The sequence below is a fragment of the Mus caroli genome, chromosome 9, assembly GCF_900094665.2.
Source record: "Mus caroli chromosome 9, CAROLI_EIJ_v1.1, whole genome shotgun sequence".
Lineage (NCBI taxonomy): Eukaryota > Metazoa > Chordata > Mammalia > Rodentia > Muridae > Mus > Mus caroli.
In genome coordinates this window covers 67290988-67318155 of record NC_034578.1, presented here as the reverse complement: position 1 = coordinate 67318155, position 27168 = coordinate 67290988, and the positions used below count along the sequence as shown (strand labels likewise).

Sequence of the window (27168 nt, the reverse complement as noted above, 5' to 3'; positions counted from 1 at the left end):
TGTGCATGTGGGGAGCCTGTGTGAGAATATGTGCACGACACGAGTTCTCTCTCTCTCTCTCTCTCTCTCTCTCTCTCTCTATATATATATATATATATATATATATGAAATTCAGAGAGGATGAAATTCAGGTCCTTGCACTTGCAAGGCAAGCACTTATCTACTGAGCCATCTCCTCGCCCCCTCAAATTTATCTTAAATGGTGGAAATTCCCAGAGAACCTTTCGCCATGGGATTGGATCCTATCCGTATTTACACGCTGCGCACCAAGTGATACAGAAAGAGAAATAAACCATCACACTAAAAGAACACTATTAGGTGAGATCTCCGTGAGATAGGGCTTAAGGCCATGACTCTGGTCAGCACAGTCTTTTTTATACGCGTCTAACTATCTGATCAATATGTGTTAGGCTGCAATGGCCCGGAGGGGAGCAGAGTCCGTGCCTTCTCCATCTTCATCTTCTCCATTTCACCTTAGCAGTTTCTCTCTCTCCTCTCTCTCTCTCCTCTCTCTCTCTCTCTCTCTCTCTCTCTCTCTCTCTCTCTCTCTCTCTGTGTGTGTGTGTGTGTGTTTTGGGGAGTTATTACTTTACAGGCGAGTTAATTACAGAACACCCAAGACGACACATAAATAACTACAGGATTGAGAATTCCAAGACCAGAGCTTTCCCAAGTGGCTGCACAGCCTGCGTTCTTCCTAGCTTCCTTTGAATTGGGGGCAGAGGAGAGCCGCCAGACAGGAGCACCTACACTGGGTAAGCCCATGCCTCTACGTAAGAGCTATGAACCAGACGCAGTGAGGTGAGCAAAGGTGGGATCCTCCACTCTGCTTAAACCCCACCTTACGGAGAGGAAGCAAAATTGTAAGTGATTCCTGCTGAGGATCCAGCACTGATGGGAAGGAGAGCAAAGCTGGAACTCTCTGGGAGCGAGGCAGAAGGTAGGAAGAGGGCTGGGAGGAGAAACGGGCATTTTCCCAGGGGTCCTGTCTCTTGGGCTGACGTGCACGAGGCTCGGTGATTCCCTCATATACACTTGTCGCCTGGAGGGTTCCATCACCTGTGCAGTTGTGGCACTAGAAGGAGCTGTTTCCTGGACTATGGTCTCACCCCTAACTTCTCCCCAGTTTGAGGTGGGAAAAGCAGTTAACTATTTTTGTGGGAACCAGGCTTGGTACATAAGGGATGCTAGGATTCTCGGGAAAATGATTGATGACAGAGCGACCTGGAAGGCTGAGCTCTCATTCAAGCATCCTTCCCTACACCTACCTCTGCCTCCAAGTCGACGCGCCCTACGACGGGACTGAGGTTCTTGTAAGCAAGTCCCCGCCCGCCGACTCTCTGCAGCGAACTGGGTGGGGACCCGCGGCGCCGCGGAAAGGCTATTTTGAGTGTGGGAACGCGGTGGGAGGAGGGGCGCCGGCGGGCTGGGCGCGGGCGCGCGGGGAAAGCCTCCAGCTCGGGCTGCCACGGCAACCGCGTCCAGGCAACGCGCCCGGAAGAGGCTCTGGGAGGCGCGCGGCGGCTCGCGCCCTTCCAGGGTGGGGGAGCCGCGAACCCCGGGCCGGGCCGCGCGCGCGCTGATTGGAGCGCGGGCCCGCAGCCGGGTTCGCCCCGCAAAGCCCTGCGCTCGCGGCCACCGCACCCAGAGCGCCGGCGACGACATGGGCAGCCTCGGCGCGCCAGATCCGCGCGCGGGTGAGTCTTCAGAGGTGTCTCCCCTCCCCACATGTCCGGGCATCCTCTAGACCCAAGCGGCGGGTGCTTCCACAGGGACCGTCGATGTGACCTTGGAGCAACCACTCCATGGATAGGCATGGGATAGTGCTGGGGAGAGGGGGTGAGGGATGAAGCCTCGTGTGCCCCGCGTGACACTCTGGACGCGAGAGGGTTAACTGCATGCTGACGCGCAGGGCTGAAGTTAGGCGCAGAGCGCAAGTGGCATTGCATCTTCGCGGGGGCTGCAAGCTAGCAGACAGAAGAGGCCCCCGAGGGACTGTTTGAGGAGAGCCAAGGGTGTGCAGAGTTTGCCAGGACTAGGGGCAAGTCTATCATTCACAGTTGGAGCTGAGTGTCCTTGGGTGGGTTAGCCACATTGCTCCCGCGGATTCTCTGGTTTTCATCCTTTGAAAGGAATGGCTCTGGTTCTTTCCACTTGCAGCACAAGGCTGTTTTGCTGGTACTGTGAGCTGAGGAAGGGCCCCTCTGGCTATGCAAGACTTAACCATATTTATTCCGCAAGGGGTTTCCAATGAGCTGGTTCCCAAAGTGGCAAGAAATGTTACCATTTTATGGAGGGAACAGTCTGGGGTCCGGAAAGGCTCCTTAAAATGCATAGATTAAAATCCCTTCGGTGCACTTAAGTCCTGAACCCAATCAGGGTTCAAGCTGCCAAATACTTCTTTCCTGTAGTTGATCTGATAGGAAACTTTGTGTCTGAACAGGTAAAATCAAAACCCAGTAGTGGCAGGCAGTGGCAAATTAAGTGAGTCATTTCTTCAATGTGCAGAAGCTGTGTGTGTGTGTGTGTGTGTGTGTGTGTGTGTGTGTGTGTGTGACATGCGCATGCGTGCACTCAGCTGAAAGTCTGTGTATGCTGTTAGAGGTTATTTCACAGAAATTATGTTGGACTGGTTTGGATCTACAGAGGGAATCACTTAGAACTAGGGCCAGACATTTGCATTGTTCTTTGGAGATTTGGGGTTAGGGGGCTAGCAAGATGGCTCGGTGGGGGGAGGGAGGGTAAAGGTCTTTGCCATCAAACTTGAGGACCTGGGTTTGATATCTGGAACCCACATTGTGAAAGGAGAGAATCATCCAACCCCCACAAGTTGTTCTCTGACCTCCACACCCACACAGGGCACAGAAGCTAAACGAATAAATGTAATTAAAAAAATTAATGAATTAGCTTTCTGAGAGTAAATACGTTCTTTATTAAGAAATGCACATTGTATCTGCCTTGGCTTGTGTGTGTGTATGGTGTGTGTGTAGAGGTGACTTACAGGCTGTGGTAATTTTTTTCTAATTTTAGCACTGGCTGGAACTAAAAATGACACAGGCCATTTTTCATCCATAAACTTCCCTTTCCTCCAAGGGGCCACAACAGGTCCCCATGATTCCCATCACCGGACTGTTGCGATGCCTCTGACTTTGTGTTTCAAGGACACTCTTGACATTCATGGGAATCTGACTTTCTCTGTGTAAAACTGTGAGCTGGGAAGCCAAGTTTCCGGTTAGTAAGCTTCTGCCAGCTCGCCTACCTGAGGGCTTAGAAAGATTTAATGGTTTACATATTAGGAATCTCATTAGCATACAGATACAAAAGTCCTCATTGCTCAAGAATTCTGCCTGTGAGCCTACAACCCCTTTAAAGACCCACAAGTCCTGGACCTTAGATCCTTCATTGGCAAAGGACTCATTCTCCTACCCGTGCTGGCTGCTAACCCACCGTGTATCCTGCAGCCCACTCCTGTATTTTCATTTCCTGTCTCTGAGCCTGCCCCCCCTCCTTCTCCCCTCTGCCAGGGTGTGAGCACAGCCTCCTTCACAACACCTTTTCTGAGAACCAGGTTGACCTTGCCCTTATTCTTTAGTGCCACCTCCAACGTAACTCTTAGAATGTGGTACTGTCTTCTCAAGACCCTCGTTCTTGTGTTCCTGGTTTGGTACTTGCCAGACCTGGTGGCCCTTCAGAATTGCTCTGCACATTTTGAAAAAGACAGGGTTTATTTAGAGTCTCTCAAATATCAAGATGGAATCATTAGGGTGGTGTAGGACCTTAAAAAGCCAAAGACAAGCAAACAAACAAAACCCTTTCTCTAAAACAAGCAAACAAACAAACAAACAAACAAAAACAAGGCTTAGGTTAGCAAAATGGCTCAGCAGAGAAAGGCACCTGCCACCAAGATGGACAACCCCAGCCTGAGGCTCAGAATCTGAGCACAGTACAAGAACAGAATGACTCTTCTAAGTGGCAGTGTGTGCCGGGACACGCACACAACTTTTTTTTTTTTTAAATATCTTTTTTGTTTGTTTGTTTGTCTAGAAATTAAAAAAAAAAAAACAGAGGAGGGAGGAGGGGGAGAAAACAGCCTGTCTGGTGACTGTTGCTCACTCAGGCAGGGAAACCACTTCACTTTGAGGCTCGGAAAAAGTCATAAACAACGACTCAGGAGCAGCTGGCTTCATTCTCTGCTCTGCCAGCTTTGCTGGGGATTTTGGGTTTAGGCTGACGCTCTCCCACTCAATGGACTGGCAGTGTCTCAGCTTTGACCCCTGTGGCTCTGCCTTTGACCCCTTCCCATGGCTCCTCCTTGATCCCTATGGACCGGCCTTGACCCCTATGGCTCTGCCTGCATTTTCTTTCAACCTCTAAAATTGACCTTTAAGAACCTTCCCACATCACTGAATCTTTCCACCTACTGTGCCTGGCTTTAACCATCACGGAAGGCTCCAGCTCTTTCACCCGAGTCATTGTAATGCCTCAGCCCATCTTCAGGGCTCTACATCTCCACATCTCCCATCAGCACATGTGAACTCTGAAAAACACAATGTTTTGTCTTGACAGGTTTTGATGTGTTGATTTGCGGGCGGGGGCGGGGGTTGGGGAGGGGGGAGTCAGAGTCTTACTATGTAGACCAGGGTATCCTCATATCCAGAGATCTGATGGCTTCTGCCTCTAGAGTGCTCAGCTCAAAGGTGTGAGCCACTGTATGCAGACGTGGACTTCTTATATTCTAGTCTCTAGTCTCAAAACAACTCTCATCGTGTTTTCTTCTCCTCGCCTGCCAAGTTATCCATGAGAATGTCACACAGACCTTCGGACTGGTTTTGTTCTAAATTGATGCTGGCTCTAACTTCATGAAGGCTGGCTTTCATGTAGAAGAATTGTACCCTTCACTCACTCGGCCCGCATCCACTTTGCTCTGTGCCATGGCTTTCTTCTATCCCTTAAACGCCAGGTTCCCTTTTAGAAAGTGGCCTTTGATGGATAAGATGCTGGGCCTCCACCTCTGTAAATCCAGCTGTGCACTCCTGCGAGTCTCCAAGTATCCCTTCTCTCTCTCTCCATGACCTTATTGTGTTGGTCTGGAATTCGGGAATATCTCTGTGTCTGTCCTAAGTCTAGTCTAAACCTATTCTACAGTCTCGTTCCCTTGCTCTAGTCCTGCGTGCCCCGGATTGGGAACACGTTCATTTGTCAGTTTGTCATTGTCCTTTTGACTTTCTTTGCTGCCTCTTTCCTCTGCCCCACCCTCATTCTGCCATACAGTCAAGTCATCTTTTCTGTAAGAAATGGTGCTAGAGTTTCCATTCTGCTCACTAGAACCTTCTCTAGTGAAGGGGGTCATGGTACTTGCTACTGTGTGGTTAAGGAACTCCCGGAATGGGACTAATGTGACCAAGGACCTGAAGTTTTATTTTTATTTTCTTATTGTTGAGCTGTGCTTGAACTCATAATCCTCCTGCCTCAGCTTCTTAAGGGCTTGAGATTATAGGCATGTGCCACCACACCTGGCTTGAACTGAGTTTCCAATTTATGTGGATTTTAAATGAACTTAAACTCAATTGAAATAGCCACAGGGAGCCATTGACTATTTCGTAGGGAGGGCAGAGCCGGAAACGTTAAAGTGGGATCAGCTGTTCTGTTGAGCTCAGTAAGTTTTCTCCTTTGACTAAACGCTTCCTTTATCTCTCTGTGGAACCTGCCTCCTCACAGTTCCCCTGGAGGGGTCTTGGCTGTAGAACTGAGCCTTCCCTATGCCCTTCTCCTTGACCAATGCCCTGCTGCCCTCCTGTGCCTCTGTCTGTCTGTCATCCTGCCCAGCTTGGTGCCTTTCTTGCTGGCCCCTAGCTGTGGGGGTTCTGAAGTTGTTATTTTCCCCCTCTCTCCTCCCCCTGGCCTTCTCTTTTCTCCATCCTAGCTTCGGGGTCAAGTCAGAGCCCACCTTCCTGTGCCCCAGTGGAGCCCATGTTCTCTCCATCTCTGTGAGGCCAATACTTCTTGTTCTTGATTTGTGGATGGAGAGGTTGATGTAGAGGGAACGCAGGATAACTCAAGGCAAAGCTGAGACAGGAGCTCTGGCTGGCAGGGTGCTCTTCCACCTCTGCCTGGCCTGCAAGCCCAGTGTGTGCTCTTACCTCTGCCTGGCCTGCAGGCCCAGTGTGTGCTCTTACCTCTGCCTGGCCTGCAGGCCCAGTGTGAGCTCCCACTTCTGCCTGGCTCAGGACCCTGACATGGTTGTTTTAGCACTCTGCTTTTCTATCAATCTCCTTCCCCTTTTAAATTTTTTTTTAAACTTAAACTGATTCAAATTTACGGAAATGCTTCGACAATAAGCTGAAGAGTTCTGATCTCTCTTTCAGCCGCATTCTATAAATATTAACTTTCATCCACACTTGTTTTATCTTTCTGGCACTTTCTCCCACTCTCTCTTTGCATCTATTTGTGGATATGTGTGTATAGATACACGCTCAACTCGTAATTTTTCCTGTACCATGTCAGAGCAACAGGGAGGCAGTGTACCTGTACTGTCCCCAATACTTAAGCATATATTTCCTTCTTTTAAAGGGACTTTTTTTTTTTTAATACAGCAGTTGTCAAAATCAGGAAATTAAGTTTGAATCAGTGGTGTACTCTAATCTACAGATTTAGTCAGGTGTCCTAATAATACTTTATACAGAAGAAGAGGAAGCTGTTATTTATTTATTTATTTATTTATTTATTTATTTATTTATTGAGACGGGGCTTCTCTGTGTAGCCCTGGCTGTCCTGGAACTCACTCTGTAGACCAGGCTGGCCTTGAACTCAGAAATCCACCTGCCTCTGCCTCCCAAGTGCTGGGATTAAAAGCATGTGCTACCACTGCCTGGCTAGGAAGCTGTTTTTAAAAGGGTCTGGATCCAATCAGGGTTTAAAAAAAAATCTGTTTAGAGGAGTGTGTGTGTGTGTGTGTGTGTATGTATGTGTGTATACATGCACATGTACATATGTATACACATTCATATTCCTGAATACACCCCCTTCTGTCTATACAGTGTTACTTGTAGGTATGTGTATTTTCAGAGCCGACCCCTTGGTATCGGACAGTCAGCTGACAGGCTTCTCCTGAGGAAAGCAGTCTCTCCCGCTCTCAGCACTCCTTAGTCACCTGCAGTTCTTTCTGTAGACTTGAGACCTCATGGGTTTCCCACCCACTTTGACATGTCTGTTACTGTCCTTGTTCAGCTCATGCATGTGCAGTCAGTGAGATGTTCTGGGTGCAGCTTCTGACATTCCTAGGAGACACCACCATCTCATGGCAACACCCCTCTCCGAAGTTCTGTCTTTTCTAATCTTCCTGACCCCTCTTCCACCATGTTCCCCGAGCTTAGGTTGCAGATGTGTCTATTGGGACTGGGCTGCACAAGGCTGCTGCTTGATCGCTTGTGGCTTTTTGTAATGGTCTTCATCTGTTCCAAAGAGAAGTTTCCTTGATGAGGGGTGGGGACCACATGTATCTGGGGATATAAAGAGACATATTTAGAATGTAGTTAGGAGTTGTGCTGGTTTAGTAAAGTGGAAGTTGTAGGTTGTCCTCTAAGATCCATGCCGTCACTAGCCCTGGAGAGTGAGCTGGGTTCCTGTACCAGGCACAGGTTCCCTCTTGTTGATTGCAGGTCACCTGTTTCCACCATGTAGGGTCCAAGGATCAAACTCGAGCCATCAGGCTTGCCCCTCCCCCTTTTAGATAAGATCTCATCCCAGGCTGCTCTCAAAACCCAGAGCAATCCTCCTGCCTTAGCCTCTTACATCCTGGGATCACCAGAATGAGCCACCACACCAGGCTCCTCTGTTTAGGACTGATGGCTTTAGCTACCCCCTGCCGATCCCCCATTCCTCCCTCCCTTCCTCTCACAGTGTCCACTGTGATGCCAAGTTTGAAACAGAACTTTTGATTCTCCTATCTCTCAGGCTCAGCGACATGTCTCTTTTGGCTTCTTTAAGCTGGACCAGCTCCCTAGTTGTTTTGTCTTTTATGACCTTGACACTTAAGAAGGGTCCAGTCTGGATGTGCTGCAGGCTGTCCTTTGATTGGGCTTGTTGTCATGCTGAGTGGGGACACTGTCTCCTGCCCCCACGTGCATCCAAGGGATTTCCTGCTCTCATCCTCCTCTGCAGTCAGCTCTTGAATGCCAAGGTCGGGCTGACTCTGCTCCTTGTCAGAGCTTACTGACTGACTGGTCTAGCGAATGAGCTTGCCCTGTGGATCTCCAGTCTCCCTCTTGTAGCCCAGGCTGGCTTCAGATTCATATGCAGCTAAAGAGGCCCTTCACTTTTCTATCCTCCATCCCCCACCACCCGCGTGCTAGTCACAGTTGTGTATCAGCACACCTGCTTTTCTGTGATTCAGGGAATGGAGTCCAGAGCTTTGTTCTTGGAGGCAAGGCCTCTACCAACTGAGCACCTTCCTCAGACCTTGGCAAGGTGTCTCCATGCTGTTGGTGAAATAGATGGTTTCCTCGGAGGGCAATGAGTGCGTGTATGGCTAGGGAAGAAATGAGTGGAGAAACCTAACAGCATATTAAAAATGGCCCGTGTGGTTCTTCACACCCCAAGTGAGCAGCTGAATGCGAGAGAAGGAATTCTTCCCCCGTTTCCTCCACGGAGTCCGAGACACCTGTTTCTTCATTGCCTGCTCCTCCCACGCCCTCTCGGCTCTTTGTCTCCCACCACCTTCCTCTCAGTCATCATCCATCTCCTCTCCTCCCTCTGACTGCTAGCTGGTTCCTTCTGTGAGTAACGTGGACTTCTTCCTTTCTCTACATGGATGGTTTTAGCTTTTGACTTCTTGGGTGGAGTTTCCCTTTTCTTTAGTTGGAAATCAGTGAAGTTTAAGGAAATGTTCAGACTCACTGGCCTGGCTGGTGTAGAAAAGCAGGGAAGTCTTGTGTTCAAACAGCACTGGAGGTGATCCAGTCACTGAGAGAATTCTGCCACAGGCCTGTCTTCTCACAGAGAATTAGAGCTCTGAGCAGCCAGAGCAAATCCTCCACGCTGACCAAGAAGGGAACTGATGCCCAGAGCCATCACATGCTCATGGTGTCTCTGCCAGGTCCCAGATTTAGACTCTAGCCAGGTCCAGGACTATGAGGCTTGGGACCACCAAGCCTCCATCGGGGCTTCCTGAGGCTCAGGAGACACCTGGAGGTCTCCATTCATCAAGGCAGAGTGAGCCATACCATGGTGGTCAGGAGGCGGAGAAGTGGGACCCCTTTTTCATGACTTTCTGTTTAAATGTTTTGATAGCATATAATAATTATACACTAGGGCTGGAGAGATGCCTCAGCTCTTCCAGAGGTCCTGAGTTCAATCCCCAGCAACCACATGGTGGCTCACAACCATCTGTAATGGGATCCAATGCCCTCTTCTGGTGTGCCTGAAGACAGCTACACTGTACTCATACAAAACAAACAAATAACTCATGTACACAATAATTTCAATCATACTCCCCTCCCCCATCATGCTATCTACTTCCCTTCCCCCTACTGATTTTTCCCCTCTTTCTAGTGAGACCCACTTCTGCTTTCATGACCCTCGCTCTTTTGTGTGTATGTGCATGTGTTTGTACATGTGTGCATGTATGTATGCCCACATAGGCATGTACATGTGTGGCATAGGTTCCTTACCAGGAAACTTCTTCCCCTAGCAAGGATCCTCTCTGAGGATCAGGGCCTCCCGAACACATCCCCTCCCGAAGAGGATATTGAAGGTTCTGCTGTGGATGCAATGGACCGGTCACACCCAGAAGTGGGCACTCCACATCCCTGCCCACTTTATCCAGAGTGTGTTCTCACCACTTCTGATTGATGGTGCCTGGGTCTGGGGGGGTGGGGGGGGGTGGTGGTGGTGGAGATGGTACCGAGATGTCCCTTTTGTGACCGTGTATTTGGCAGTCATTTATTCTCAGCGCTTTGACCAGTTAGGAGTGTCTGCGTTCACCACTGACCACTGCAGAAGGAAGCTCTTCTGACCGAAGCTGACTTGGCTTTGTCTAAGCTCTCTCCCACCTCCTTTCCTCCAGGTGCCTCATGACTCTCTTTATAAAACCCCAGGCGAGTTTTGGAGAAAGGGGAGACTTGTTTGTTTTTTACTGTTGGGCAATTTTTTTTTGTTGTTTCTTTTCCATAGCTCAGTAGTTAACTGATAGACCTTATCTTTATTTTATGGTCCTGAAGTTTGAACCCAAAGCCTCAAGCCTACTAAGGAAGCAGTCTACCGCTGAGCTACTGGTCCCTCCTCTCAGCCCCTTTGACCTGTTAGAAGTGTGGTTACTGGTGAAAATAATCTCCCAAGATATAGTTACTTCTTCACTGCAGGAACGTGATTGAGAAGGCATAGCAGGGGAAGCATCAGGTCTCTTGAATGAAAGCTTGTGCGTCTCCTGAAGCAACAGCACTTAGCTTCTAGGGTGGTGGGCATGGAGGTGACTGGGTCCCACGGGATCTTCCCTCCAGGTGCAGGGAGGTCTTCCCTGCTAAGTGGCGGCCAGCTCCCAGCTCCTGATGGCTTGTGGTGATGACACCCTCTGTGGATGAAGCTGCTCTAGGAGGGCAGGGAAGGCAGAGATCCTGCGGCTTGAATGTGGCTTAATAAAGAGAGTGTTTGTGTGGGAGAGAATGTGTGGGGGTGCGTTTCGAATTATGGAATTCTTAAAATTGTTTAAACCGGGAAGATGTTTTTCAGAAACCCCTGGTGCCTTGAGCTTGTTTTTCTGTTTATTTCATATTGTTTTTCTCCCTGTTTTTTTTTTTTTTTAATTATCCCTGGAAGGGCTCAAGAGTCTTCCCCTGCACTCTAAATAGTTAAAAGTATTAGTGTGCTGTGATGTGGTCACTTCAGCTAGGGGGAATCTCTGGGAAGGAGGTTACCAGGACCGGCAGAGAAGGGCAATGGTGTCCCCTGAGTGCCCAGACAAGGGCATGAGGCTGGAGGTGGGGGTTTCTTTCAAGCCCACACCCTTAGCTTTTCAGTTAGAACATCAGGCAGGGTAGAAGCCCAAATGCACACCCAGCCTTCAGCCTGCACGAGAACCAGAAGTCGTGCCTTCCCTGCTTGTGGGTGAACCCTGTTGCAGAGAGGGTGTAGGTAGAGAGTTTATACCCAATTTTAATAATATTTTTTCTGCTCTTGCTGTTGCACTTGGCAGACTCCCTTTTTAACATTTGGTAATGTGTCTTCGCTAATGCTAGAAAGAAAAGTCACCAAATATAGCTGTTGGGAAAAGTAATATTAAGACATTTCTTTGGGTGTGGCTGCACACTTGCAAGAGTGCATGGGTTCCCTGCAAGGTGACCTGAAGGCTGCTGCCACACTCAAGCTGGAGGGGCATCTTGAGTCAGCCACTGATATGCCACTTGGGTAGAGTACTGTCTTAGTCACCATGACCAAGACAACTCTTATAAAGGATAACATTTAGTTGAGGGCTTGTTTACAGTTTCAGAGCCTTAGTCCATTATCACAGAGGCAGGAAGCACTGTGTGGTACTGGAGAAGCAGCTAAGAGCTACTTTCTGCTCTGTAGCCAGAGAGAGAGAGAGAGAGAGGGAGAGAGAGACAGAGAGAGACAGAGAGAGACAGAGAGACAGAGAGAGACAGAGACAGAGAGAGTCAGAGAGACCAAGAGAGATATAGAGACATAGAGAGAGACAGAGAGGGAAAGAGAGACAGAAAGAGACAGAGATAGAGAAAGAGAGATTGGGTTTGGCTTGGCTTTTTAAAACCTTAAAGGCTGTTCTTCCAGAGCACTAGGGTTCAATTCCCAACACCCATATGACAGCTCACTCCTGTCTGTAGCTCCAGTTCCAGGGGATCTGACACTCTCATACAGACATCCTCGCAGGCAAACCATCAATGCACATAAGATAAAAAGAAATAAATCATAAAAATAAATAAATAAATAGATAAAACCTCAAAGCCCAACCCCGGTGAAATACATCCTCCAACAAGGCCACACCTCCTAATCCTTCTCAAATAGGGCCACTCTCTGGTGACTAAGCATTCAAACATATGATCGGATGGGGGCATTCTTATTTAAATCACCACAAACACCTCAGTGATTAAAAAGACTGGCCTCTCCCCATTAGAGAAATAAAACAGCAGATGAACCTGTATCTGTGAGCATCTGCGAGGAGGCATGATACCCGGCCTCCTGAGAGCTACAGATTCCTATAGGATGCAGTTCCTGCTGCCCTACAGCCCCTCAGTCGGGAAGACACCATCCACAAATAGTTCTAATAAACAATAGAGACACAAATAGCATTTCAAAATAGCTGTTATTAATAGATGAGAACAAAGCTGATCTGTTTTTTTTTTTTTTTTTTTTTTTTTTTTTTTTTTTTTTTTTTTTGCAGGGATTCTCCTCAAAACACTGGTGTCACTCTGAGCCTTGGTGAGTGGGCTAATGCAGCAACCACCAAGTGTTCCTTGCACTCTGGGGGGGGGTGTTGTTTGTGAATCCACCAGACCTGACAGAGGCCACTCACTGTTGCTTGCAAGGCCAGGAAATATCTTAAACATTCTAAACCTCCTTAAAAATGTATTTATTGTAGATTTTAAAATTTCATGTTATGTATCTGATGTTCGACCTGCAGGTGTGTATGTGTGCACACCGCATTCATGACCTGGTTAATCAAAAGGGGTTGGATTCTCAGGAACTGGAGTTATGGATGGTTTTGAGTTCCTATGTAGATGCTGGGAACTGAAACCAGGCCTTCCACAAGAACAACAAATGCTTTTCACTGCTGAGCCTTCTCTCCAGCCCCTGCCCCTTTATTTGAGATTGGGTCTTGTGTACCTGAGGTTGGCTTTGAACTCAGTGAGTAGTCCAGGATGACCTAGAACTCCTGATTCCCTTCCCTCCACCTTGGTGCTAGGCTAGTAGGTGCACCCTACCACACTGGGTTTTGCTGTGCTAGGGGTGGGATCCAGAGCTTCTGCATGCTTGGCAAACATTCTACCAACTGAACTATATCCCCAGCTCTCTGAAACTCAGTTTTGTGAATCAAACAGAGATCCTCTCTCAGCTGTCTTGCGCAATGGCATTCCCGTTGTGAGTGGAATAGAATGGAGGTAAAAAAAAAGACAAGTCTTGCCCAGCGGATTCAAAGCCATTTGATGCGGGGTGGGGGCACTGGAAATGCCTGCCTGGGACCTTATAAGCTCAACATCCTCAGTGGGTTGGGGGGGGCTTTAAAATGCCGTGGGTGGCACCTCAGAGCTGCTATGTCTGTGCCATATGCCTAAGTCCCCATGGGCAGGTAATCCAGGCCACAGCCACAGCTGTGACTGTAATTGCGGTACCAGGCCCAGGTCTCATAATGTGCCCACAGGAGAGTGAGAAGGTAACACTGACAGCATGTTGTTCTAATTGAGTCATATTGTCTTCTGAACCCAGAACGAGGCTTGCTTCTCCGTTCTCACAGCCTAAGGTGAGCAGTTTCTACACTCGCTACTGCTGGTGGGTTCATTGTTTGATTCGAGAAGTGCTTGTTCGAATTTTTGTAATTGCGACGATAACATGCTTATTAAAGTATTTCGAAAATGAGAACAGAATAAAAATGTGCTTAATGCTATTGGTTACATTTTGACAGCTATCCCTCTACTGTTTTTAAAATGTACTGTAAAACAGGGCACGGGGGTGGGGGTGGGGTGCACACCTGTCATTCCAGCACTCAGTCAAACAGGGAGATTGAGAGTTCAAGGCCACCCTGGTCTCCGTAGCAAATTGTTTGCCACCTTGGACTAAATTGAGAGATCTCATGTTAAACAAGGAAGCCAACAAAATTACCGTCATAACAAGCCTTTGTCCTGCTCTTTCCAGGGTGGTGGAGGGGGCTTTCTGAGTTTCTGGAGGGTGATGTAGGATCTAGGCAGGGTGGGATTAATGAATGCAAGGTACCTGCCATGGCCTAGGTATAGGTAAAGCTGTGTGTCTTGGATGTGAGGACATGTAAGCCTCACAGGCCATATACGGGTCCACCTCCCAGCCTTAATGCCTCCTCCATTCTTGAATATGTTGGACCAGGATTTTTTTTTCTCTCTCCAGGAATGCCTCACCTGGTTTCCAAACTTCTGATCTTGGGATGGGGCAGATAAGCTGACTACAAAGAAGGAGCCAGGCCTGACTTCTTGTTCTAGTCTGTTGTCTGAGGACCTTTGGGAACATGGACAACTATGGTTGTTTATAGTGGTCTTTCCTTGGTCTGGTCAGGCTGGATGCGTTGGCTTTGGCAATTAGACATCTTGGCTTGAGTTACACAGGCCTTCCCTCATTAAAAGTGGTAATAGCCAGATACTGACCATTCACATCACAGAGGCAAAGCTAGCACAGGGGAAGCAGAGTGGGGTGTGAGAGAAAGAAAAGACAGACAGCATTTAAAAGTAGTCTCAAACTGGGACCAGGGGGGAGCTCAGCTGGCAGAAAGATTGTCTGGAATAACAATAATATTAATAATTGTCTGTGTAAACCAGGCATGGTAGTGAATATCCCTAATGTCAGCACCCAGAAGCTAAGGGAATCACAAGTTCAAGGTCATGCATGGCTACATAGTGAAGTCAAGGCTAGTTTGGGCTACATGAAGCTGTCTTAAAAAAAAAAAAAAAGGCAGTAAAACAAAACCCAAAGTAGCCTCAAGTCTGTTCAAGTCGGTATGGAGGAGAGTACCTGTGGGGTCAAATAGGAAAGGGGAACAGGAAATTGTTGACCTGTGCACTCGGCAGGACGGGGGGCTAGTTTGCTCTTGGGTCTCCTGTCCTAGGTATTTGTGCTAGGCCAGGTTGGGATGGCTTTTCACCATAGTGAGCTGGACAAGCAGGCATAGCATTGGGGCAGTGGTAGAAAGAATGGAAACGTTTTTCAGGATCCTTAACACTACGAAGGTAAGAGGGTTGGCTGGGTCGCCCAGTGGCTAAGGCTATTTGCTTCCAAGACTGGTAAAACTGCAACTCAATAAACAAACAAACAAACAAACAAACAAAACTTCCCCCCAAATAAAGGCTAACCTCAGGGAGTTATGGCACAGTCAGAGCAGCAGACGACCCTGACCTATCCGATGATGATGTAGAGCCACTGTGTCAGAGATCTGACCAGTTAATGAGTGGGAGATGCCCGAGTCAGGGAGGTTCCCTGGAAATGACAACAGGAAGATCTGGGGCTACCACCTGGGAAGGGACTTTATCTAGTGATTTGTCATCAGCCTCTTATTTAGCTACAGTAGAGACCCCTTTCACTATTGTCACAAAGAGTGCTGGTGCAAACCACCCAGGTGACTAGACAGATGAGCAGATTCTTGAAGCATTCATGGAAGGTCACCGGCCTCAAGAATATGTTGATGTGTGTTATGAACTCATGACACAGGGAATTTTATATCATGGGATCAGTGGCAGATAATGGAAGAGTTGAGGCTGTCTCACAGTCAGGAGTGTCCTCTCTTCCTTCCCAAAGTCCATCTGGTTGAGATTTCTGCAGCTCAGGCATGCGGGTGGTGTCAGCTGTGGAGGGGATGGTGAATACCTGCATTGGGTCATAGGTTTGTACTGATAATCTCTTCACTGCCCGCAGTTCTGATGGGGATGCCAGACATATGTGATATCTCCTAATAGATGCCAAATGAGTTTTAAGTTGGACTATTTCATTAATGAAAATCTCACAGAAGTGTCACATAACCTTAAAAGTGGAAGTGTTGGGCTGGTGAGATGGCTCAGTGGGTAAGAGCACCCGACTGCTCTTTCGAAAGTCCAGAGTTCAAATCCCAGCAACCACATGGTGGCTCACAACCATCTGTAACAAGATCTGACATCCTCTTCTGGAGTGTCTGAAGACAGCTACAGTGTACTTACATATAATAAATAAATAAATCTTTAAAAAAAAAAAGTGGAAGTGTTCTGTGATTCCAGTCTTCCACGGGCCCTTACTTCTATTTTGTCCGAATGGTAGAAGTTCTTAACGTTGACACCTAAGTACTGGTTGGACATCATAGCTTGTTTGACATGTATTACTGTTTTTTTTTTCTATAAATGTAATTTGTTTAAATTTTAAAGTTCTTTGTCTGGGAAAGTGAAATGTTCACAGTTTGAAAGTCTAAAAATAAAACACCAGAGAATTGATGCCAAAACAATGGTGTCAATCAGAAATGCTTTCTCGATCCAGTGTCGGAGTGGGACTAATTACAGAATCAGCTCATGGGTACCAGGCACTTATTGTTTTAAGCCAATTAACCACAGGCTTGAGAGACATAAGTTCAAAAATCTTTTAAAAACTTCAGTTTTCTGATGAGTTTTGACAGCCAAATATTGTGCCTATGTAGGATTTGGTATGAATGGATATGTTTTATAATAAAGTTTTTAAAATCAAGCACATCCATGCCATTCTCTTGGTGGGTAGAAATCAGCTTCCATTAAGCATACAGTATTTTTATTTTCGGTCTATTTAGAAGCACATGATAATTGCTCACCCAGATCAGATTGACTAAGGTGGCTGGCTTATTGAAAAATTCTACAGAGAAGTACAAGATTGAAATCTATTAAGGAAATTGCTTTGGGAACTGGGGGTGTCACTGGGTGGGGGCAGAGCATGTGGGAAAAGCTGGGTGCTAGTCCCCGGATTTCAGGAGACGTTGAGGCGAGGGTCTTGCCTCTGGAAAAGTAGTTTTCAAGCTCAAGATGCAAATGGAGAAAGAGGAAACTTCTGAAACCTCCATTTGGTGGTGGTTGTTGCTCTGTCTGGTAAGGATTGGCAGTGTTCGTTTCAGAAGCATTTAGGTTTTCCAGGCTCTTTCCTCCTTCATGGGAAGCAGTTGCTGTTTATTTCACGTGTAAAATCAAAAGCAATCACAGTTACAGCTGATCAGTGTTTCCACAAGACATGTGAGCCTCCTGGTAGCTTAAATAAGCAGAGTTTGAGGTGCTTTCAAGTTCTAAGTATCAACTGTCCAGTAATTTAGCACTTATTGTGTTTTTTTTTCCAATAGATGTGAATTATTAAGAAGAAAATGGCCCAACAGGACACCGTACTTCCTTCTCTTGTCAACCAGGAAGGGTATACTATCTGGAAAATATGCATCTAAGGTATAATTTTTCTTTCCACCAATCCCACGAGGGTTTCTAGAGGGTGTGAAAATCATGAAAGATGATGCCCTGTGGCCATTACAGTATAAAGGGTCTTTTTTCTTAAGGGCAAGAAGAACATTCTTGTGTCCCTCTCATGGCTCCTGTAGACCACCACTTCATGACCCAAAAGGGAGAGATTTCACGGTGGCTCTGCAATAGACTTGAACTTCCTGCCAACAGTGAAATCACTGTGGAGCTTGAGACGAGTGTTCCCATTAGCTCTTTGAAATCTGAAGTTGCATATTGGATGTCTGTGGGGAAATACCGCTCACAGAAATACATCATACAACCTGCGTATCACAGGGTCTTCCCAAACGAGCCATCATTTAAAGAGTGAGGTGACCTTACAGCCACATCTGATTTTCCTGGCTCATTTTGAAGTATCAGTTTTTGATAGCAAGCAACAAAAAACTCAAGCAACACCAAAACCAGACCTCATTTCCAGATGGTCTTTTTATGTGTGGAACAAAATCATGGTATCCCAGGCAGGGGACAGATTAGCTCCCCAGAGTGCCTAGCCCCCCTGATTATATCCTGTGTGGTCCTTGGCCATCGTTTCTGATATTGCATGGCCCCTGTAGGCATTGGGGTTCATAATCAATGCTTTAGGAGAAGGGAGAAGGAAGCAGTAGGCCTCTGGGATCAGCTTGATCTGGCTATCAATCACAGTTAATATGGGGGAGCCATAGTATGTCCATTCTGCCAGCCTCCTGCTTCTTGGGGATCACAGAGCCTTCCAGCAGCCCACTTAATTCCATGGGGAGAATCACCTTAAAGTCCTGTCTAGCTCTCAAAGAAAACTCTTTTGGGTAGAAACTTTTCCTCCAATCCCATTTAGTTTGTGCCGACAGACATTTTGTACTTCTTTTTGGGGGAGTCTTAAATCTGGCTTGGAAGATTATCTTTTCCCCAGCATCTTCCAACCATGTGACTCCCTTCTGCAGGCGAGTGAAGACCATGCCCCGACACAGCCAGTCCCTGACCATGGCACCCTACTCTTCAGTGAGTCTGGTGGAGCAGCTGGAAGACAGGATCCTCTGTCATGAGAAAACCACAGCAGCACTGGTGGAGCATGCCTTCCGCATCAAAGATGACATCGTCAGCAGTTTGCAGAAGATGCAGAATAAAGGGGGAGGTGACCGCTTAGCCAGGCTGTTCTTGGAAGAGCATATCAGAAACATAACTGCCATTGTGAAGCAACTGAATCGGGATATTGAGGTAAGGGGTGTGCAAGCCAGTGGATCATGTCATGCTCATCTCCCAAGACCTGGTCCATGTAAGGCTGCTCAAGTCGGAGTCCCAGCTGTCACACAGTCCTGTATGCATGCTTTTGGGTGTGCATGCTCATATATGTACGAGAGTGCGCGCGCGCACACACACGTGTGTGTGTGTGTGTGTGTGTGTGTAGGTGTGTGTACTCACCAACTCATGCATGAAGAGTTGACCTTGGGTTTCTTCCCCTGTCACTCTATACCTGTCCTAACTTCATTTCTATTGATGTGATAAAATACCCCAAAAGAAAATATCTTAGGGAACAAAGAGTTTATTTTAGCTTACAATTTCAGGTTATTGCCCATCATTGTGGGGAAGTTAAGGTGGGAGCTTCAAGCAGCCCATCACATCACATCCACAGACAAAAGCAAAGAGAAATAAATTCATGTATGCTGATTTGCTTGCCAGTCAGCCTGATTTCTCCATTATTTCACAACCACCCATGGCGGATTGGCTTTTCCCACATCAATTAACTTAAAACACCACCCCTACACACACACACACACACACACACACACACACACACATGCCCACAGGCCCACCCAATGTAGACAATCCCTCACTGAGAATCTTCTCTTGTGATTCTAGGTTGTACCAAGTAGACAATTAAACTATCTATCACAACACTATAGGCTTAGATTTTTTTCAAAACCTATTTTAATAAGGGTTCTTAAAGGCTTCAACCTCCCTTCTAGCCCATCACCCAGGTAGGAGAAAAGAAAGGTTAAATAAGAAGTGGGGGGTTGTGGACCTGTTTAGAAATAGTTCTTTGGGGGCAATTCCAATCTTTGGTGTCAGCAATCTAGTCCACTAGCAAACACTCCTTTAGCAACAGCTCGGTCCAGAAGAAACCAAGAGGCAGAAGCAGCCAGAATACCACCAGAAGTTCTTCGGTGCTTTTCTCTCCATGAAGTCATGGCAAGCTAAGGTCAGTGAAGAAAGGAAGTCAAACCAATGCCAGAGGGTCGTCAGCAAAGACCAGCGATCGCAAAGTCCAATGAAGATCAGAAAGAGTTGCAAAGTGAACCAATGCAAGAGCATCATCTGTTGTCTGTTGGGTTATGCTTCTATTCTTTCCAAATATCATGTGTCCTCTCAGGCATCCACTCCAGCCAAACATTACACACTCATTCACCAGACAGGTTCCAGAAAAACGCCACATGTCTGTTCTCAGCAAAACATCCTCTCACATGTCTGCCTCAGCAGAGCATCCTCTTGTAAGACAGTTTCCAGAAAAAAAAAAATCATATGACACTAGCGAGTCTTTAGCAAAACCAGAATTTCCCACTTCACACCGCCCTATCTTTTGAGACAGGGTCTCTTACTGACTCTGAAACTGACCTTTTTTTGCTTAGATTGACTCTGGTCAGCAAGCCTCGGAAATCTGCCTGTCTCTCTCTCCCAGCTTTGGGATTACAGGTACATCCCAACATACTTGGCTCTTACGTGGAAGCCGGGAACCCAAGCTCAGCTCAGCAGTCTGCACAGCTGTCACTTAACCAACTGAATATCTCTCCAGCCCTTCCTCCCTTTTGTGATGTAAGCTCACCATGTAGCATAGGCTGGCTTTGAATTTGCAAAGTGTGTTGGTCCTCCTGCCTCTGCCTCAGAAACGCTGGAACTTCAGGCCTTTGGCAGTAGATCGGAGCTGTCTATCTTGTCTATTACTAGGTATTTTCAGTAATGGAACCCAGGCTGGCCTTGACCTCTACGTAACCAAGGATTACCTTAACCTCCTTATACTTCTCTTTCTCTCGATCAAGTGCTGGATTATACTCTGCACGGTTTCGTGGGGTTCAGGCTTTGGTGCATGCTGGGAAAGCACTCCATCAGTTGAAATACACCCTCCACCCCAGATTTACTTTAGGACAGGGTCTAATGTGTCCCAGGCTGGCCTCAAACTCACTATGTAGCCAAGGCTGTCCTTGAACTCCTGGTCTCCCTGCTTCCAAATTCTGGGATTAAGACTGTGCGTCACAGGGCTGGCAAGATGGCTCAGCAGTTAAAAGCACTTGCTGCTCTTGCAGAGGACCTGGGTTTGGCTCCCAGCACCCACATGGCGGCTCACAACCTCTAGTACCTCCAGTTTCAAGGGGGTCAAGTGCCCTCTTCTGATCTCCTCAGACACCAGACATGCAAGTGCACATTCAGGCAAAATACTTCTACACATAAGCTAAAAATAAACACATCTTTAAACAAAAAGAATGCTTTGCCTTGTCTTTTATTTCTACTTTTTTTTAAGTTATAGCTTGTCTTTGTGTGTGTATGTGTGTTCACATGTATGAATGCATGTACCTGTGGTGTATGTATGGTGGTCAGAGAGCACTTGCAGGAGTCAGTTTTGCTCCTCCACCATGTGAGACCTGGGGCTTGAACTCAAGTCATCAACCTTAGTGGCAAGCACCTTTACCTGCTGAGCCATCCTGCCAGCCCTGCCTCGTCTATTCTTAATGATCACCAAGGAAACTGCTTGCAGGAATAGCAGAGTTATATTAAACTTACTGCAGTATTTGATGGCAGTTACTGTCAGTGCTGTTTGTGTTTGTTCTATATTTACCTGGCTGATTATTAAATCACTTTGTTTTGTTTAACTCTCAGTGGAAAACTAGACAAAAAGTTTTCCTGTAAACTCTTTCCCATCTCTGAAGACAGTTAGTACCTGTGTGACCAGATCAGCCCTGGCTACTCCAGAGGAAATGTTTCTGGGCTGAAGTGACTATACATCTCATGTTTATTATTCAGGCGGCTTAGGCGTTTGAATGGCTTTTCACACTCCTTTATTTGCTCTGACGTGGAATTCAGATGAGGCCAAGATAGTCTAGCCTTAGAATTTGCACATTTATTTCTAGTTTTGAATTAACTGCAGGGCCCATGTAGTTCAGAAAGCTTAAGTGTGACACATTAGGCACAGCCTGGGCTTCCATCTCCACACAAGGTCAGTGTCTTTCACATGCAGCTTTGAGCAATGTGAATAAAAGGTAGATGGACAGACGGGGAACCCTTTGTTTCCTCTTGGGGGTTGTGCTTAATCATGCTCCTCTAGCTAGATTTATATTTTTACTTATTTGTTTGGAGTCCAGCTCTCATAGGGCCTAGGCTGGCCTTGAAGTTCTTGGAGCCTACGATTGATCTTTCTGCCTCTATCTTCTGCATACTGAGACTGCAGGTGTGTACCACCACAACCTGTTTATGTAGCACCAAATGAGCCTGGGGCTTTGTGCATGCTAGGTCAGCACGCGAGCTAATTGAATTACATCTCCCAGACTCTGGATTCATGGTTTTTTTTTTTTTAATAGCTTTATTGAAGTATAATTTATTTACCACAAAAATCCACCTACCAGTATACAAATTAAATGAGTTTTAGTAAATGTATAAGATTGCACAACCATTAACACTATCTAATTTTAGAACACTGCCATTATCCCTTCTCCAAATTCATGGGAACCTGTAGCCCGCTCCCAGCCTCAAGCAGTCTTTCATGTATGCACTTCCTCCCTCCCTCACTCCCTCCCTTCCTCTCTCTCTCTTTCTTGAGACAAAATCCTGCGTGTCCCAGGCTGGCCCCACACTCACTATGTAGCGGAGAGATCACGTACAGTGTTGCATATGCTAGGCAATGCCCTCCCCCATTGTGCTTCCTCCCCAGCCTGTGTGTTAATGTTAGTGAAGTCCAGCTCACCTTGTCTTTCTCTTCTATGGTTTATGCTTTTGGTGGGGTGACCTAAAACCTGTCTGATTACTAACTAATCCAAGGTTGCAGAGGCTCTCTGCTGTGCTTTCTGCCAAACGCTTAAATTTTCCAGTTGGTAAATGGGGCGAAGTGAGGCAAGGCATTTTTTAAGTAGCGCAGGCTGTGGGCTTCTCAGGTAAAAGCTTGTTGGATTCATCTTCCCATTGTTGAAGCCGTGTTGGGAGGCAGTTGGGAAGGCTGTCTGAGTCCATTTGTCCTGCTGTAGTAAAGTACTGGAGAGCGGTTGACTTACAAAGACTAGGTCTTTATTTAATGTGTGTGTGCACTTGTGGTAATGCATTTGTGTGTAGGTGGGCGTGAGAGTATGGGGCCAAAAGACACCTCGAGTGGTCATTCTTATCATCCTTCAAGCTCCATACCTTTTTGGTTTTTTTCTGAGGGTCTCTTGCTGACTTAGCGCTCCCCAAGCAGGGTAGGTTGGATGGCCAGTGAGCCCCAGGATTCCTTTGTCCCTATCTCCCCAATGCTGGGATGACAACTACTCAACTGCCATGCCCAGATTTTTGTTTTTTAATGGATTCTGGGGACCAACTTTAAGTCCTCATATTTCAAACCAATACTTCAGTGACTGAGCTGTCCCCCAGTTTCCAGGATCCATTCTTGAAGGTTCTGTCCTTGAAACTGAGTCTGCTTCCCATGGCCATGATGAGGACTGAGCTTCAACATGGATTTGGGAGGGGACACCCTTATCTAACCCAGAGCAAGGCATATGCAATGAACAGATGCTCAGTGTGGAGGGAAGGCAGGTGTCTGGCTGCTGCAGATGCAGTCAATGGGCCTCCCTTTCAGGCGAGCCATAAAAGTGACCCCTACTTGGAAGCTCTTTAGCAGGAGTGCTGAGACTGAAACCATCCCCACTCCCCAGTGTGTTCCTCTCCCTTCTCCATTTTGTCCCTTGGGAGCTCATCTTGAACCCTGAACTTTTACTTCTTTGTCTGTTTGTATTTAAGACACCATCTCGTGTAACCTGGGTTGGCCTTGAAGTAGCTAGATAGCAGAGAATGGCCTTGGACTTGTGGTCCTCCAGTCTCCGTCTCCCACGTACTGCCTGCACAACCTGCAGGGTAACACATCAGACTTAGTTTTGTAAATTCAGAGTTCTCAGGATTGGGGATGTAGCTCAGTGGATAGAGAGCCAGCCTAGTATGTAGGAGCTCAGAGTTGGATCTCAGATACAACAGAAACTGGGTGTGCTGGTGCACACCTATAATCCCAGCACCTGAGAGGGAGAGACAGGGAAAACCAGGAGTTCACGGTCATCCTTGACTATATAGCAAGTTTCAAGCAGGCTTTGGTTTCTTGAGACCCTATTTCAAGAACAAAAACAACCCCCCCCCAAAAAAAAACCCAAAAAACAAAACCAAAGGCTCAGTTCAACAGTGTAGTGACTTTGAAATCACAGTTTGTTTTCTGTAACATCTGAAAAACATTTTATGAAATGATGTTTCTGGCTTCAACCAGACAGCACTCTTCTTTTCCATTCCCATGCATTTTTAGAGTATACAAATTTTGCAAATGAAAAGATGATTTCTGTTGTAGAGGTGGGAAACTGAATAAAATCTAATTTGGGCAGAAAATTTACTTTGGGTATCTGAATGTTTACTCTCTTGTCACTGGTAATAATTCATGTAGAAGGAACAGCAAGGAAATTTAGAAACCTCAGATTCCACTGTGCAATGCCAGTTATATGGATTTGGAGATATTTTAAACCTGAGCACGTCTCCCCGAACACATCTAAAATGAAGAAGCTTGATGAGACATTCAAAATGCTGCAGTATAGCCAAACTTCCTCAAAAGAACAAACAAAACAGAAAACACGGCTGTATTAGTCAGTGTGAGCTGCTATGACAAATGTCCACAGGCTCAAAGAACAGAAATTTATTACCGGCTGTACTAGAGTAGGAGGTTCAAACTCCTGGGCACCTTCATGTACCTGCACCTGCACATGCATGTGCACACCTGCACACACATACACACACCTGCACACACACCCCTATACATTCACTGGCCCTGCTTCCTGCCATCATGGGAGATAGCAGAAGCAAGCTCTTTTCTTTTTATTATTTACTATTTATTTTTGGCCATGCAATCATGTAATCCATGCTGGTGTCAAACTTGATCTATAGCCCATGACAACTTGAGCTCCTGATCCTTCTGCTGTCTCCCCCTGAGCTGCTGGTTGTAACAGGTGTGCACCACCATGTCAGGTGTGAGGGAACACACTCATGTCTGATATGGTTAGTATATTTGTGCCAGGCCACTACATCCCCAGCCACCTGTTGTTATATTAGTACACTGCTACGTATGGAACCCAGGCCTTTCTAGGAATCCTATGCATTAGGATTCTTATCCCTATAGCCTAATTATATTTCAAAGACCTCCTCTTAGTGTTGGAGGTTAGAGTTTCAACATATGAATTATAGAAGGATACAATGATGGAACTCTTTGTACATCAGCAATATAAAATTGGGTTGGTAGGGTGGCTGGAAAGATAGCTCAATACTTTTTTTTAAAATATTTTTTTATTACGTATTTTGATAGCTCAATACTTAAGAGCACTTGGTGCTCGATCATGAGGCTCAGAGCTCAGATCCCAGCATCCACATGAGGTGGCTTACAACTGCCTGTAATTCCAGCTCCTGGGCACATGCATGTACCCACACACATACATACACCTGCACACACAAACACCTACAAACACCTGCACACACACCTGCGCCCCCACACACATAATAAAAAATTTTAAAATCTTTTTGAAAGAGTCGAGTTATTATTACACAAGATAATAGTAGTAAGAAAAGATGACAGTTGCATATTTAAGATGAAGAGACATTGATGTATTCAGGTTGTATGCAAAGATGTGGTAGGCGTATTTGTGCCAGAGAGCTAGATTCTTACTGAGTTTCTTCTGTAAATTGCTTGGCTCTTTTTTTTAAAAATTATTATTATTAATGTTTTATACTTGGTTCTCAGTTCACTCTAAAGTTTTACTGGATATTGTTCTGTTAGGAATCATGACTGTAGGTAATTTTTTAATGTTATAAAACTGAAGCTATGGCTGGTGTCGATATCTTAACTGCACTCTGGTGGGGTGAGAGCTTGGGCTCCTAGGCTTCATGTCTTTATCTGACAAGGGAACTCCAGCCTGCTGCTGAGAGGGCTGGCTCCAGTCTAATCCCTGTTAGGGAGATTTGGGGGTTAATTACTACATCCCAAAAACCATCAGAGGTGGAGGATCCTGAGGAGTGAACCTAGGACCTTGCACATGCTAGGCAAGTGCTCTGCCCCTGAGCTTTGTCCTCAGTCCTCCAAGTGTGTGCTGTTGTTACTGGTTTCCTTTATGTATATAGGTGTTTTGCTTGTGTCTGTCTGTGCATCACGTGCCTGGTGGCCACAGAGAGGGCATCAGACCCCAGTAACTGGTGTTACAAGTGGTTGTGAGCTCCTATGTGGGTTCTGGAGGAGCAGCCAGTGCTCTAAGCCAACTCCCCAAATTCATAGTTTTTACTCTACTCTCTAGGCTTGGCTCACTAAGAGGAAATAGACAGAATCAAGTGCTCATTGGCCATTCATCCTGTTGACATAGCATTTTGAGTGCAAATTATTATTTTTTAACATTTTATACATTTTTTTGAGAATTTTAGACATGAGTCCTGTATTTAAATATCATTTCCATCCCACCTTGTCCCTTCTCCAACTCCTCCGATGTCACATCCCACTCCCTCTCAACTTCATGACTTTATTATTATTGTTACATATCTACATAAGTGTGTGTGCACACAGACACGCACAAAACTGACTGAGTCCATTGAGTATTGCACAAATTAATTTTGAATAGTATATGGTGTCTACTTTGTTATATTTTTAAATTTTTAATTATGTTTATCTTTATGCGGGTGTGCACAGTTTGGAGGTCAGAGGACAACTTTCAGGAGTCTGTTCTTTCTACCATGTGGATTTTGGGAATTGAATATAGATCATCAGGCTTGGTGGCAAGAGCTTTTACTCACTAGGCTATCTCCCTTCCCCCACTATATATGAGTGTGTGTGTGTGTGTGTGTGTGTGTGTGTGTATGTGTGTGTGTGTATACACACACACATACACACACACACAGAGAGAGAGAGAGAGAGAGAGAGAGAGAGAGAGAGAGAGAGAGAGAGAGCATCTTATATAGCCCAGGCTGGTCTTGAACCCCCTCTACAACCAACGATAACCTTGAACTTTTAGTCTTCCTGTTGGCATCTTCAGGTTACTGGTACTACAAGTAGGAGTCCCCAAATTTTGTTTCTATTATGGTTGAGATTGAACCCAGAACTTTTTGCTGTGCCAGGCAAGCACCAGACCAACAAAGTTCCATCCCAACCCCTGCCTCCTATACATTTTATCTTGTCTGGTTCATCTTTGAGGTCCTGATCACTAATGGGATTATGATCATCTGTGAACTTTCTCCTGGAAGACCAGGCCTGAACCATAGAGCTAGGAGCCACATTAACTGACAATAAATTTAGGGTGAAGCAGGAACTGTTGGAGTGACAGGAGCTAACATGTTTCCCCAGGGATTCAAGTTTCAGCCCTTAGCCTCACACCACACTCCAATGGACATGTGGGTGGTGAAGGCTAAGTAACCATGGTAACACTAGTTTACATCAGTGAAATAAGACAATGGGATGGAGATTAACTATAGGTCTATTTAGAAAGGATGGTTACATGTGAAGGGCTACTGAAGACAGCATGGGACAGCCAAGCTAAGGTGAAGGGGGTTCCCAGGGAGCCTGTGCTACCCAGGGAGCCTGTGTCACCCAGGGAGCCTGTGCCAGAGGCAGAGGGAGCAGACTGAGGACCAGCAAGCAGCCTGCAGGGTCATGAGTTGAAGGAAGGGATCACTCAGAAGCACTGAAGACCAGGATATGAGTTTTGGAGTTTGCTTGTTGAAGCCAGTACCTAGGGCAGATGAGAGGGTAAGCCAATATATATATAATTTTTTTTTTTTTTTTTTT

At 46.3% G+C, this 27168-nt stretch overlaps 1 protein-coding gene across 4 annotated transcripts in view; it reads left to right on the top strand.

Annotated features, from left to right (window-relative positions):
- The first annotated feature begins 739 nt into the window (after nt 1–739).
- Nucleotides 740–27168, top strand: part of Fam81a (family with sequence similarity 81 member A) — a 54005-nt gene continuing 27576 nt past the window's right edge. The window contains exons 1-3 of one of the 4 annotated variants that reach the window (XM_029482097.1): nt 740–755; nt 17009–17105; nt 18092–18365. In XM_029482097.1, coding sequence (XP_029337957.1) covers nt 17095–17105; nt 18092–18365 — 285 coding nt within the window. In that variant the 5' untranslated portion in view covers nt 740–755; nt 17009–17094. Of the gene's footprint in view, nt 756–846; nt 941–1336; nt 1355–1452; nt 1698–17008; nt 17106–18091; nt 18366–27168 lie in introns of those variants that run through there. The other 3 variants (XM_029482095.1, XM_029482096.1, XM_021172653.2) reach the window with 3 other exon arrangements.